We start from the raw sequence: 12,407 nt of genomic DNA, 5'->3' as shown, positions 1-12,407 counted from the left end.
GCCATTCCAGCATTCCAGTAAATTCAGATTCCCACGTTTCATCCATATACCTCGTTTTTGTAACATACTTACTGTGATAGCCTGAATTAACTAATTTTTGTTGACACCTATTCTGGAGCCCTAGTGCAGTAGGAGGAGCTTACTTGTTAAAGTGTTACATTACATTTACATTACATTTACCTTACATTTACAAGTGTAAAAAGTGTTACATTATTGTGCTCCAGTTCCCTGCTTCATGAACAGGGAACTGGAGCACAATAATGCAACACTTTTTTCAACTGTCCTTTCTCTTTGACTGATAGCAAACCAGCAGATGGAAACTAAGGACTCAAAGCTCCAACTAGCAATCCAAAAATCTCCAAACAATCAAAGCATCTTTCCTCTTATCCCTTCTGAGTTACTTAAACGAGAACTGTTCTTTCAGAGTGTCCTCTGTTCTCCTTCCTCCTCCCATGATATGATTATTATATCAAATATACCTGTTGCATCTCTACTTCTGTATCTGACTGGACCACCATCTTGAGCAATTCAGCTCGATGCTGCTGCACATGCTCTTCCAGGAGAGCTTCCTTCTCCTGAATCACCTCCTGCAGGGAGCTCAGCTGAAAACACAAGCCACAAAATAAAAACAAACCAACAAGGTTATGAAGCTGACAGACACATAGGCTTGCTTTCAACATCCACCAGCACATTGTGTGTGCGATGGAGTTTTCAGCTGGACAATCTTACACATCATCTTGGTCAAACAGTATTTTTACTTGGTGTCTTTATCCTACTATTATGTGTATAACAACTGAGAAGATTTCAGATCCCAGAAAGCAAAAAGCATAGAATTTTATCTACAAATACGTAGAATAATAAATTATTACTATATAATTAACAGTTCATAAAACTTCTGGGATTTTAACTGTATAGGATGCAGCCCAATTCACAGTTCAAAAGCTAAACCTGCAATTTTGAGTACTAAAAAAATCTTTCCACAAATAACTACAACATACCATTAATGCTGTGACATCCTGTGATAAGCAGCTGCCCTGACACCCACAGCAGAACACAGAGAGGCGATGGCAGGCAGGGAAGAACCCAAACTGTGACTCAGAGGAAGGGACACCCTATCCAGGCCCTTCCAGGGACTGTTTTCTCCCTCCTCAGAGAGCCATCAGTCCCACTGTCCAAGGGTGAAACCCACAGAGCACCTTTTGCACCAAGGGTGGGTCTGGCCTGGCGTAGAGGATGAAGGGCAGGACAAGATCATTTGGGGATTGTGAAAGATTTAGGTAATGTTTAGAGGAGGAGCCAATGGCAGTGAAATGGATAGACCGAGGTGATTTGAGGAGGCACAAGACTGACAAAATGGAGGTAATTGAAGACCAGCAGTGTAAGCATTGTTCTATTATTTCATACTAGTCTAAGCAGTGAGGTGGGAAACACAGACTGATGAATAGACAGAAATTTCTGTACCTGTGTTGCATACTTGACTTCAGCATCCTTCAGATTCACTTCAGCTACAGCCAGCTGTTTCTTCAGGTCCTGAACAGCCTCCTCTCGCTCCCTGAGCTGCTTCTTCAGTACTTGCACCTCCTCTCTGTGCCCTTCACTTGTATTTTCGTTTTTCTGACGTTGCAAGAGGAAGAAAGTGGGAAGAAGTGAAACAGAAGAAAGTAAACTTATCAGTATTATTGGTTAATAAATTAATTTTAAAAAATACACTATAATGCTACTTTACTCTTCACTCCTAATCAGATGATTATTTTTACTACACTACTTCATTTCTTAACTTCACGCTTGTTTCTTTAAATGAAGTTGTCCTATGTTAAGTAACTATTTTCCCTACTTCTGTGTAGAGATGCACAAGATGCTTTTAACTGGGAAGTGTCAAAGCACTTGGCAGGGCTTACAGTCCATGACTGCTCACTATATAATCTAAGGCAAATTAGATTATTAAATACATTATTTATTATATGACTTCCCTGATTTTTGAGGCTTTTTAACATCACAATTTTCTCTAATAACAGAAATAAAAACATTTAAAAATTAATTATAGAAGAATATTCTCCATGTGACAAAAGGGCAGACATTCTAGACTACAGAAAATGCCTATGGAAGTCTCTTCAGACTACAGGATTATTAGCAATGAACTTATTAGTTACAAGCAAAGGGAACAGGCAAACAATTACCAGTTCTACTCCACTTAAATCCTCTGTTTACGACCAAGAAATGTAAACAACAGTTCACATAAAATGTGCTTAGGCTGTGTTGACTCAGACAACCCAGCACACTACACCTGCACTCGTCTCTCTGCCTCTCCAGCTGGGTGAGGGCAGGTCCCTCCCCACCTGTCCCTGAGCACACAAAACCTGCTCTGCATTCTTATCTCAGCACTTCCAGCTACTGCCAGCACACAGTGCTGCGTATTTTGTACTCAATATATATAAAACACATCTCTTCCACTTTTTATTTGTGGCAGGTATTGGGTCAAACGCCATCGATAACACAGGAATTCTACAGAGTATTTATGTCTTTTAACCCAATCTGAAAATACCATGAAGGCTTTTAAAAGTACTTATACATTAGTGTAATTAGGGTAAGAGGCTACTGCTCCTCAAAAGCTGTTTCACCTACAGAGAAAGTCATTGGCAGGAGGCAGAACAGAGACAAAGAAGCTTCAGTTGCACTTAAATTTAGAAATAGAACGACAGAAAAATAAAGAATAGAGATGCAGGAAGCTCTAAGAAGCCAGGATATACATAACTTGTAAGCCTGGGGCGGAGGAGCTGCTGGGGGAAGACAGTTGGATTAGTTTGCTTACTTGTAATTGGCTTTCAGGATTGATACTCACAGTTGGATTTTAAAAAGCCTCTTACACTGACCATTACATGAAGTGCCACACGTAAGGACAGCAGCACAGCCACAAAGAGCTCAAGCTTTTAAATACTATTTTTTAGAGATGTGTAAGTTCTTATATCTGAACATAATTTATCTTTACCCACTTCAAAAGTTTGAGAGGAGCCTCAAATGTCCTGTACACAAATACTATCTGAGAGGAGGAGATAAGGTGATATTTCCATTCTTCTCAAAATAAGTCACTCTGCTAAAAGCCCAGGAAGTAATAGTACTAGTTAGATATTTAAAATACAGCCTTCCCACAGGGCCCACATCACTGAGAGAAAAAACACAGTCCTTTGCTAATATTCAATATTTCAGCATAAGAAGCAACTCTAACCTAGAATTTTCACCTTCAAATAGCAGGGTAGCTGTCTAGGAAATACCCCCATTACTCAGGACAGCATCTACTTGGAGAAATAAGTTTAAATAAAGGACTCTGTATTTTATCAGTAGGTCTAACCTTGCAAGAAAGAAGCTAGTGCTTTCTGAGTCAAATACAAAATATTGCAGGTAACTGCCCTAACATAATTTCACTCAAAACTATGTTCTAACCCAAACCAAATAAGGCTGTGGCCCATACCACGTCCACTGGAGACTGTCTCAAGCCCTCATTCCTCTAATTAGAAGGCCATTTTTCTTAATGGCTAATTTACATTCATCTGCATTATCCTTTTACAGTTTGCCCACTTTCTTGAAGCTCACCTTCCTCCTACAGCTGTAGAGAGAAATGACATTTCCGCTCTGACTTTGGTTGACTGAGTAACCAAGCTGTTCGAATGTCTCCCAAGTGCAGCTACTAATATGATAGGAGAACAAAAAGTCTCTTGCTGCTCTCAGAATTTATCTTTCCTGATTCCAAAGGAGCAGAACATAACAACACTGCACACAAGGCCTTGCGACTCTCAGTGGAATAGCTAGAACAGTATGTAAAAAAGACAAGGTCTCTTTTTAAAATCTATATTGCACCAATTAACTGATGATCAGCTTTCTCTCATTTTGCCTTCTTCAACTGATAACTTTGAATTTTGAAGCAAGAACACTCACCACTCCTCAACAGCAAGTCTGCACAAAGTCGGGTAACAGCACATGGATGTTACACAGACATGCTGCAGATAGATAGAACTGAGAAAGAGCCTCAGCAGCAGGAGAGGAATGTCAACTGACACAGCTAACAGCTCCTGTGGCCTTGACTGGTCTCTACAGCCAGGGAATGCTGCTCATGCTTGACTGTGCACTGGTTAAATTTTGCCTCATTTTTCTATTATGGCAATCCTTGAGATTATCCAATTCTTCATGTATGAAACCAGATGGTGCTTTGCATTGAGAAAGGCTCTCAAGTTGGTACTGGGAATTACAGAAGTACATTTCTATGATTTTATGATGGTCTCAATCAAAAATAGTCAGCACAAGTCATAGAACTGATCTTCATTAGCAGTCGCCTCTCATCCGACAGCTCTCACAGGCACCTTTTATTGTTCCCTACAATATTTTAATATTTTTTTCAATGTCTGAAATAGCTTTTATGTTCTCTGGTTTAATGAACATCATCTGATGTCTGGAAACCATTCTGACATCTATCCCATTTCTCTTCCATAATATTACAAACATTTTAAAGAAAACATTGTTCTGCTGATCACATAGTCAAGTTTTCAAGAATTACCACCTCCAGTGGGAGCTTCTAGTTAGTAGCTAACAGTCTCTTCAATGTCTTCATAGAGGACACTTTTCCCCCAGTTTTACCTAGCGTTACACAATTATGGTCTGTCAGCCATAAAGCTTTATGGTGGCTCAGGAAGCTACACAATTTGAAAAAATTTATATTTATTTTTTTATATTAAAGTTACTGCCTTCCAGTTTCAATGACCTCCTTACCTCTTTGTTTTTGTATACCAGCCAACCTTTGCTGTACTGACATGACAGGCAACATTTTGAAACTCATAGATCAGACAGACATACAGTTTCTGCAGGAAAGAGTTAGCTACAATGGATTTCCAAAGTCATCCAGAGGGAAACCAGCCCATGACCTTGAGGAGATCAAGCTGAGCACTCCAAGGGCATCTGCAGTACAAGGAAGCTAGACAGACAGGCTTCCTAGAGCACAGGTACAGACATCCTTGCTGGAATTACGAACATCCTGCTAGTAAGACAAATAGACCCTGCTGGGTCACTGTGATCTGAAACATCAGGCAGTACCAGGTTATCAGTAGAAGCTACATCTTTTAAATAGCCCCCTTCTCCTAACCTTGGGATCCTCCAGCTCTGCTGCTGAGGCCTGTGCAGGCAGTGGCGCTCCTTTCTCGGTCAGCTCCTCGATGCGTTTGTTCAGAGAGGCCAGTTTGGCTTTGGCTTGAAGTTTAAGTTTCATCACCTTGGCATCCGCGGCCTCTCGCTCTTTCTGGAAGAGAAGGACACAAACTCACTGCCCTGGCTCCAGTGCTGCTACCCAAGAAGCACCACTTTGAGAAAGCTACACGGTTTGTCAGCCTGCCGTGTTCTGTTTAACCCTGCCTGCCCAGAAACAGCACTATCTAAAACACATCTGCAAACCAAATTTGTTCTGATACACCACACATCCCAACACTGTGGCTTCTACCCCAGCACTTCCTTCCAAAGGACAGAGCACTCAGGGACTTCACTCAGCAGTGAATACAAACTCGATTTGACTTTCTCTGCTACATGCAGTCCCTCAGAACTATCTCAAGTAACCACACTCCCACCACACCTCAGGGTGGACAACAACTATCTTTGGGAATGCCTCATGAAACCACCCGACCAGTGGATGAGCGCAGCACAGGTTTCTCTGTGTCAAACACTCTGAAGTGGGGAAAGAACAACCTCACACAAGATATTAGTACTTATTAGAGCCACTGGGAATCTGCATGGGCCTCAAAGAGCTCCGAGACAAAATGCTGTGCAATTTGGATGTAACTTATCTACTGTAGTCTAAATTAACCCAAGCAAACTAACAGACGATATCCTACATCTCTTGGAATAGGGTTGTCCATTATTCGACTTCCAATATTTCTCGGGAACTGACACCATTTGTCATTCAGGTATCTCACGTTCAAAAGAAACCAGTGACAGGCTTGCACAGAAGACTGAAGCAGCATTTTACTCTTGGTCCTCAGAGAAAGAAATGGTACCTTGAGCAGAGTTTCTTTTTCCAGGAGCAGGGCATCCTTTTCTCGAATCAAATCCTTCAGCTGAACAACCAGCTTTTCTGTTTGGGCTAGGCGCTCCAACACCTCCTCAGGTGCCTCCTCCATGCCTTCTGCTTCTGACTGCAAAGCTTCTACCTGAAACAACAAAATCAGTGCTCTGAAGGGAAAAACTATTAACAGCCTGCAGCAGAGCATCCACATGATAGCTTCAGCTCCAGTCCTCAGTGCTGCACTCTGCTCCCTGCAGGCATTTCATGAAGCCTGTAGAAATACACAGTTAGATGAAACCAGGAGGAAACTCAGAGAACTTTTAAGCCAACACATAAAAACAAAGAGTACCTTGCTGAACACCACATGAACAAATCTGAAATGAGAGGGACCCTCACACACTGTCCACGGTCTCAATACCAAAGGGCAGCACAAAGACGAAGCCTCCCACTATGGCCCAACCATGCAGAGCTTCCCCTTCTGCTGCACACAATTACCAGTACTCTTAAAAGTCTTTTTTCACCCGAATTCTAGTTTGTTTCCTCGGATCACGCTGAGATGTGGAAACTGAGGAGATTAAGGTCTGTCCAACAGAAATGCTGACTTAAGAGGTGAGGAGTAGAAGAAAAGCAGACTGGAATGACGGCTCAGTCTAGTGCTCAGCAAGGAAGAAGCAGGAGTCAGTTCTCACTGCAGTCTAATGAACCAGGGTCCCCAAACTAATTGTCAATAAGATCTGAAAGTCTTTAGATAACACTGTACTTACAGCAATAGACGGTTCAGTAACTGCATCTCCATCATCCCCAGACAGCTCTTGTAAAACAGTACTTGCTAAACCTGACAAACGGCTCAGCATCTTGAGCCTAAAACAAAACCAAGAGTCAGAATACAGAGTCAAAGCTGCTATGAAGAATAAGCTCCTTTATGCCGGTCTCTAATGTTACAGCAGTTGGTGACCACGCTTGTAGGAATTTGTCTCCTATGCTAAGAGAGAAAAGCTGAAGTAAAACTTCAGGAAAAAAGAAATGGTCATGTTAACAAGAGCTGCCAGACCCTCTGAATATTAAAGCAGAGGATGTGCTGGTGTCAAGAACATGAAGATTCTTTCACTGCTCCACATGTATGATTGAAAAATACACTTTTATACCAGATGCCAAGTCATCCTCATAGCTCATTCTTGATCTTTATGAACAATGACATTACAGAACCACAATCTGTGCAGTTTACTGAAAAGAAAGGTGATTGTTAAATGATGTCATTTCTCTACAGGCCAAACATGGCCTGTAACATAAAATCAGCTTTCTGCTGATAAGTAGTGGAAATAATGGACTGAGCCTTGATGTTTGCTAAACAGATACAAATGTGTCACATTAGAGAGATGATGAGACCTCTGCATGTCACATACAGGACAGGACCTCAACATAGGGGAATAGTCCGGAGAGAACATAGATTCACTGGCTGCTGCTAATCATACCTTTCATTTCCTTGAAGTTCAGGAGCCAAACTAATCCAGCAAGTGGAAGTGAAGAACCAAAAAACATGCAGCAGTACCAGCCAGCAACATATAATTTGTCATTTTGGGGAGAGCAGTAAATTAAATTCTCCATTATTAACTGAGACCTCACTAAATTGACCAAATTCAAATGAGCCTTTGTATAGAGTTGCCAATCAGGAGGATAACAACAGGCTGGAGAAACAGATGGATAGAAACATTGTAAAGTTCAGGAAAGGTAGAATGCCTTTCCTATTCCTGGAATGGGAAAAGCATAAGTGGCACAGGCTGAGGAGCAGCTGGCTGCACAAGTGTGCTGCAGAAGACAAGCTCCAAGTGCTGATGGCCAAGCCTGGCACAAGCCACCAGTGCACTCACAGAAAAGGTCAGGTGCGCACTGAGCTGTTCTGGCAGGACTGCAGGCAGCAGTTTAAAAAAAGCAATTATTCCTCTCTATTCACACCGGTAAGACTACATTTGAAGTAGAGTGCCCACTTTCAAAAGAGTGAATCAAGTACAGCAGAGAGGCCCTAGGATGACTGACTGGGGTTTGCTTTACAAGGCATGTGGGGAGTGAATGAGTGTTGGGCTTGCTCAGCCCTGACAACAGCAGGTGAGGAGTAGCATACAATTGCTGTCCTCCCTACAAGGACTCATAAGGTAACTACAGACAGAGTCACACACCTCTTACAAGGTCCACATAGAATGGACATGAGGCAGAGGACACAAGTCACAGCATAGGCAATTTCAATCTGAAAAAACGCAGAGAAGAAGTTAAAATACTATATTAGGCTCATAGCATTCTGATCTCATTTTTGATGTTAGACATGCTAAGAGCAAAGGATTTGACCAACTGAACTCCCAAAGTCCCTTGAGAATCACAGAATCATCATTCTAGTGTTCTACATAAAGAGGTCACATGTGACTTTTGACTTCTCTGAACACAAAGGCCACAGAACTGTCCATGCCAGTAAGTGGCAAAATAATTTGTACAATTACAGAAGCTCCAGTATTGCAAGCTGAAACTAGGCAAACTCATATTAGCTACAAGATCAAGCTTACATTATTAAAATTATCTCCATCAAATGGAATCTCTTAATATGATGTCACTGCCTCACTAGAAGCAGGCTCCTGAAGCTGGCTACACAGATCCACTCATTCCTGACCTCCTTTGTCTTACTAAGCAAAGCTTTGGTCCTAGATTGCCCCTTAAATGTGTGGAAATATTGACACTGGAAAGGAGCAGCTCACTACTCATCTGCAGCAGTCACCTGATCTTGCACAAGTAGAAAACATGACACTGCACATTGTCATGCATCAATAGCGGAAAAGAGCATATGAATACTAACCTGCTTTGTACTCCAAGGAGCTCATGGGTCTCCTGATTCAATAGTAGTGTTTCCAAGGTAGAGCAGTCACACACAGGTCTTTCTTGCCATTCTTTATTATCTCTTGAGTACTGACAGGTTGTATGAACCAAGACTTTTGATAGAGAGAGAAGCAAAAAAGAACAAAAACAAAAAAATAAATTATCCAATAATAAAGAAATAAGCTCATCCTTCATCCTACACAGTACACTCCAGGACTGTTAGTCAGTCACTTGCAATACACATGAAAAGTGAGACAAGTCTGCTCTGTTTGGGAACATGGATTTGCAGACATGCCCTGGTTTCTCACACTGCATGCATAGCACGAGCTTAGGCTCTTCAGCCCAGGGAATAGAACACTCCAGCAAGTTAGTGTAGCAAAAAGACATGCAGCAAGAGGCCAAGCCTAAGACAGGCTCCTGCAAAGAGCTCAGGGGGATGCAACTCCTCCAGAAGCACAGTCCAATTGCCAGGGCTGCTCATGTTCTGCAACAACACAGCAGCCACTGAAACAAGTCCTGGTGCTTTGCTCACTTCTCAGCTGGCCCTGGGCGAGACGTGAGGCATGCAATTCCAGAACAGTACAGCTTCACAGCTCCTGCCAGGGAGATTTCTTCTGGCAACATCAACTGCTCACCGATGCGGTAACGAGACACTCATGTGGAGACCCGGAACGTCTGGAATCCATCGTAAGAACAATAAAGTATTTGCAGTTCTGTAAACCATCACTCCCACGATGCCCCAGTGAGGAACTGAACCTGCTGTCCTGGCAATGATGCATTTTAGGAAAGAGCCATCCAAATGCAAGAACGGCTCTTTTTAACTGTCTCAAACACTTGAAGAGGATGGGTCTGATCTTCCAACTGAGCGTTAGGCCACAGCCTCTTGAAGTCAGAAATGCAAAATATGTGGCTGGGACCGAGAGAGCCAATAGATGAATTATTAGAAGTGGTATTAGAAATACAAAAAAGAAGCAAAATCTAGGCATGTACTTGGGCCTGGGCACTTATCTCCTTGCTACAGGCACTACAATTTCAGGCATGCATACCTGGACTGAGAAAACGTTTCTTGGCATTTGCCCAGGTTGGCCACGTTAACCTGACACCGCCCTCAAGCTAGTGAGCCTTGCTGGGTTTGGCTCACAGCTGATCACCTTAAAAACACAAACAGAGGAACCACCTGCACCTATTTGCACGGATGTGGACATTAACAACCTGAACTCCAGGCTTAGAAATTCGTGTCTTTTGAATTAATTTTCAATTTACATTCTCGGGTCAGCCAGATATGGCAAGGGATGTGAATGGGAAACAAACAGTGATTCTACAATTCTGCAAACAGCAACAGGTTTGCTGTCTGTGTAGAAGAAATAGGGAAAACACAGGCCTAGGTGGGCCACTGTTCTGGAGAGCACCCCTTGGACCACATCTCTGAAAGCAGCACTGTAGAGAGGCTGGGGATTGCGGTGGACAGCTGAGCTAGGCCATCAATGCACGCTCGTGACAGAGCCCAGCAGCAGCACCCTGGGCTGCAGCACGAGGAAGGTGATCCTTCCTCTCTGCCAGGCACTGGTGAGGCCGTGTCTGGAGTCACGTGTCCTGTTCTGGGCACCCCACAACAAGAGGTGAGAGCTTGTTGGAGAAAATTCAGTTGAGGACAACATAAATAAACATAAATTAATAAATAAAAGGCTCGAGGAGAATCTTATCAAAGAACCAGACTGGCTGAATTTAGGAGGTCATCTGGTCTAAGCTCCCTGCTCAAACAGAAGCTGTGCAGGCAGCTTCTGAATATCTCCAAGGATAGAGGCTTCACAACTTCTCTGGACAACCTGTGCCAGTGCTCAGTAAGCCACAGAGTGAAGAAGTATTTTCTGATGTTCAAGGTAATCACCTGTGTCTCAGGTCATGCTCACAACGTCTCATCCTTTCACCAGACACCACTGCAAAGAGCCTGGCTCTGCCTTCTCTGAGCCCTCCCTGAGAACAAAACGAGGAACAGGCATAACACGGCTTTAAATTGTCCCAAAGCCAACAGCCTGCACAGGAGGCGGTGGCTGGCCTGTGCATCAGCCTCAAGGCAGGAATATCCTGGTGTTGTACAATCGCAAACACGAAAGGACGGAGGTTTTTCCGTGTTCCGCTGCCTCGCCCCAATAAAGCAAAGAGTGCTCTCAGAGACAAGGCTGGTGCTCTCCCAGGCTCACACCTGGATTCACCACCTATGGATTCTCACCTCTGTAATGAACAGCAGAACACAAGGAGCCTCGCAGTGCTCAGGATGTGAGCCAGGATCCTTTACATCCTCTACCTTTGCTCAGCATTCCTGTGACTAATGAACTTTTGCAGGGGAAACTTTGCTTTAAACACTGGAACTACAGACCAGCAGTGATGTGGAGGAGGCTGCTTTTCTCTGAAATACACTCGCTGACCCAAACAGTCAAAGCCCACTGCTAGTTTGCACAACCTGCATTAAGCAGCACATTCCTATCCCTAGGTATCAGCCACAGCAAAGAAAAACTTGACAATATTCTTCCCTAATTTATTATACTATAAGTTTATTATACATAAATGAAGTTAATTCCTCGTATTTCCCTTCATTTAAAATCAAACACGCATTAAAAGCACTGCTGCTGTACACAAGCCCTGGGCCAAACTTCTCCCGCTGTGCGGAGGGGTTGCAAGGAAAGCCGGGAGGGACGGGCAGGTGCCGGGAGCGGGGACAGCGGGCAGCGCCGACGGGCCCCGGCGGCCCCGCAGATGTACCGGAGCGCACGCGAACCGCCCCGGCCGGGCTGCGCTCTCGGCACCTGCGGGCACCGCCGCCAGCGTCCCACGGCTGTGGGGACACGGGGCCGGGACGCAAAGCCCAGAGCGAGAAGAGAGGCTCGCCCCGGCCCACCGGCCCTTACGGCCCCGGGGGGCTGCGAACCCGTCCCGGCCGCGCACGGCCACGAAAGGAGCCCGACCAGCGACTGCCGCCGAGAGCTGGGGGGCAGAGCCCGCGGTCCGTGCAGAGCAGGCGGAGAGCACCAGGGGCGGGGGAGGCACTGACCTGCAGCACAGCAGGAGGGCAGCGCCGAGGAGCGGCTCGAACCCGCCGAGGAGCTCGAGCTCCCGCTCCCGCCGCCGCCGGAACGCTCTGCCGCGCCACCTCACCACCGGAACGCGCCGCCGCCGCTTCCGCCTCCGCGGGCCCCGCCCCCGGCGCAGAGAGACCAATCAGCTGCGGCGGTTGAAAGATAGACGGGACGGCCAGGCAATCGTGACGGAGCAGCTGCCTCGGCGCCATGGTTATCCTGCAACATGGCACAAAGTGACCAATCCCGAGGACCCTGTGGGTTCCCGCCCAATAACAAGGCAGCGACCAATCAGTTGCGGCGTTTCGGGCCGGACGGGCGGAGTTGGTGAGACGGAGGCTCGCACTGGCCGCTGGCCGACGGGGGCGGGGCCGCGGGGGGGGGGGGGCCCTCAGGGAGGCGTGGCCTCTGGGGGCGGGCCGCGTGGAGGCGGGGCT

General features: G+C 45.1%; 1 protein-coding gene across 2 annotated transcripts in view; it reads right to left on the bottom strand.

Moving 5' to 3' along the window:
* GOLGB1 (golgin B1) overlaps positions 1-12,060 on the bottom strand; it is a 40,292-nt gene extending 28,232 nt beyond the window's left edge. The window contains exons 1-8 of one of the 2 annotated variants that reach the window (XM_059471657.1): positions 11,946-12,050; positions 9,429-9,571; positions 8,877-9,009; positions 6,802-6,898; positions 6,030-6,182; positions 5,129-5,281; positions 1,462-1,614; positions 480-602 (exon numbers count right to left, since the gene is read on the bottom strand). In XM_059471657.1, coding sequence (XP_059327640.1) covers positions 480-602; positions 1,462-1,614; positions 5,129-5,281; positions 6,030-6,182; positions 6,802-6,891 — 672 coding nt within the window. In that variant the 5' untranslated portion in view covers positions 6,892-6,898; positions 8,877-9,009; positions 9,429-9,571; positions 11,946-12,050. Of the gene's footprint in view, positions 1-479; positions 603-1,461; positions 1,615-5,128; positions 5,282-6,029; positions 6,183-6,801; positions 6,899-8,876; positions 9,010-9,428; positions 9,572-11,945 lie in introns of both variants that reach the window. The other variant, XM_059471658.1, reaches the window with a different exon arrangement.
* Positions 12,061-12,407: the final 347 nt, after the last annotated feature.

This window comes from Ammospiza nelsoni, chromosome 5 (assembly GCF_027579445.1).
Source record: "Ammospiza nelsoni isolate bAmmNel1 chromosome 5, bAmmNel1.pri, whole genome shotgun sequence".
NCBI lineage: Eukaryota > Metazoa > Chordata > Aves > Passeriformes > Passerellidae > Ammospiza > Ammospiza nelsoni.
The sequence above is the reverse complement of the archived record's forward strand: the minus strand, read 5'-3'. Positions and strand labels throughout refer to the sequence as shown.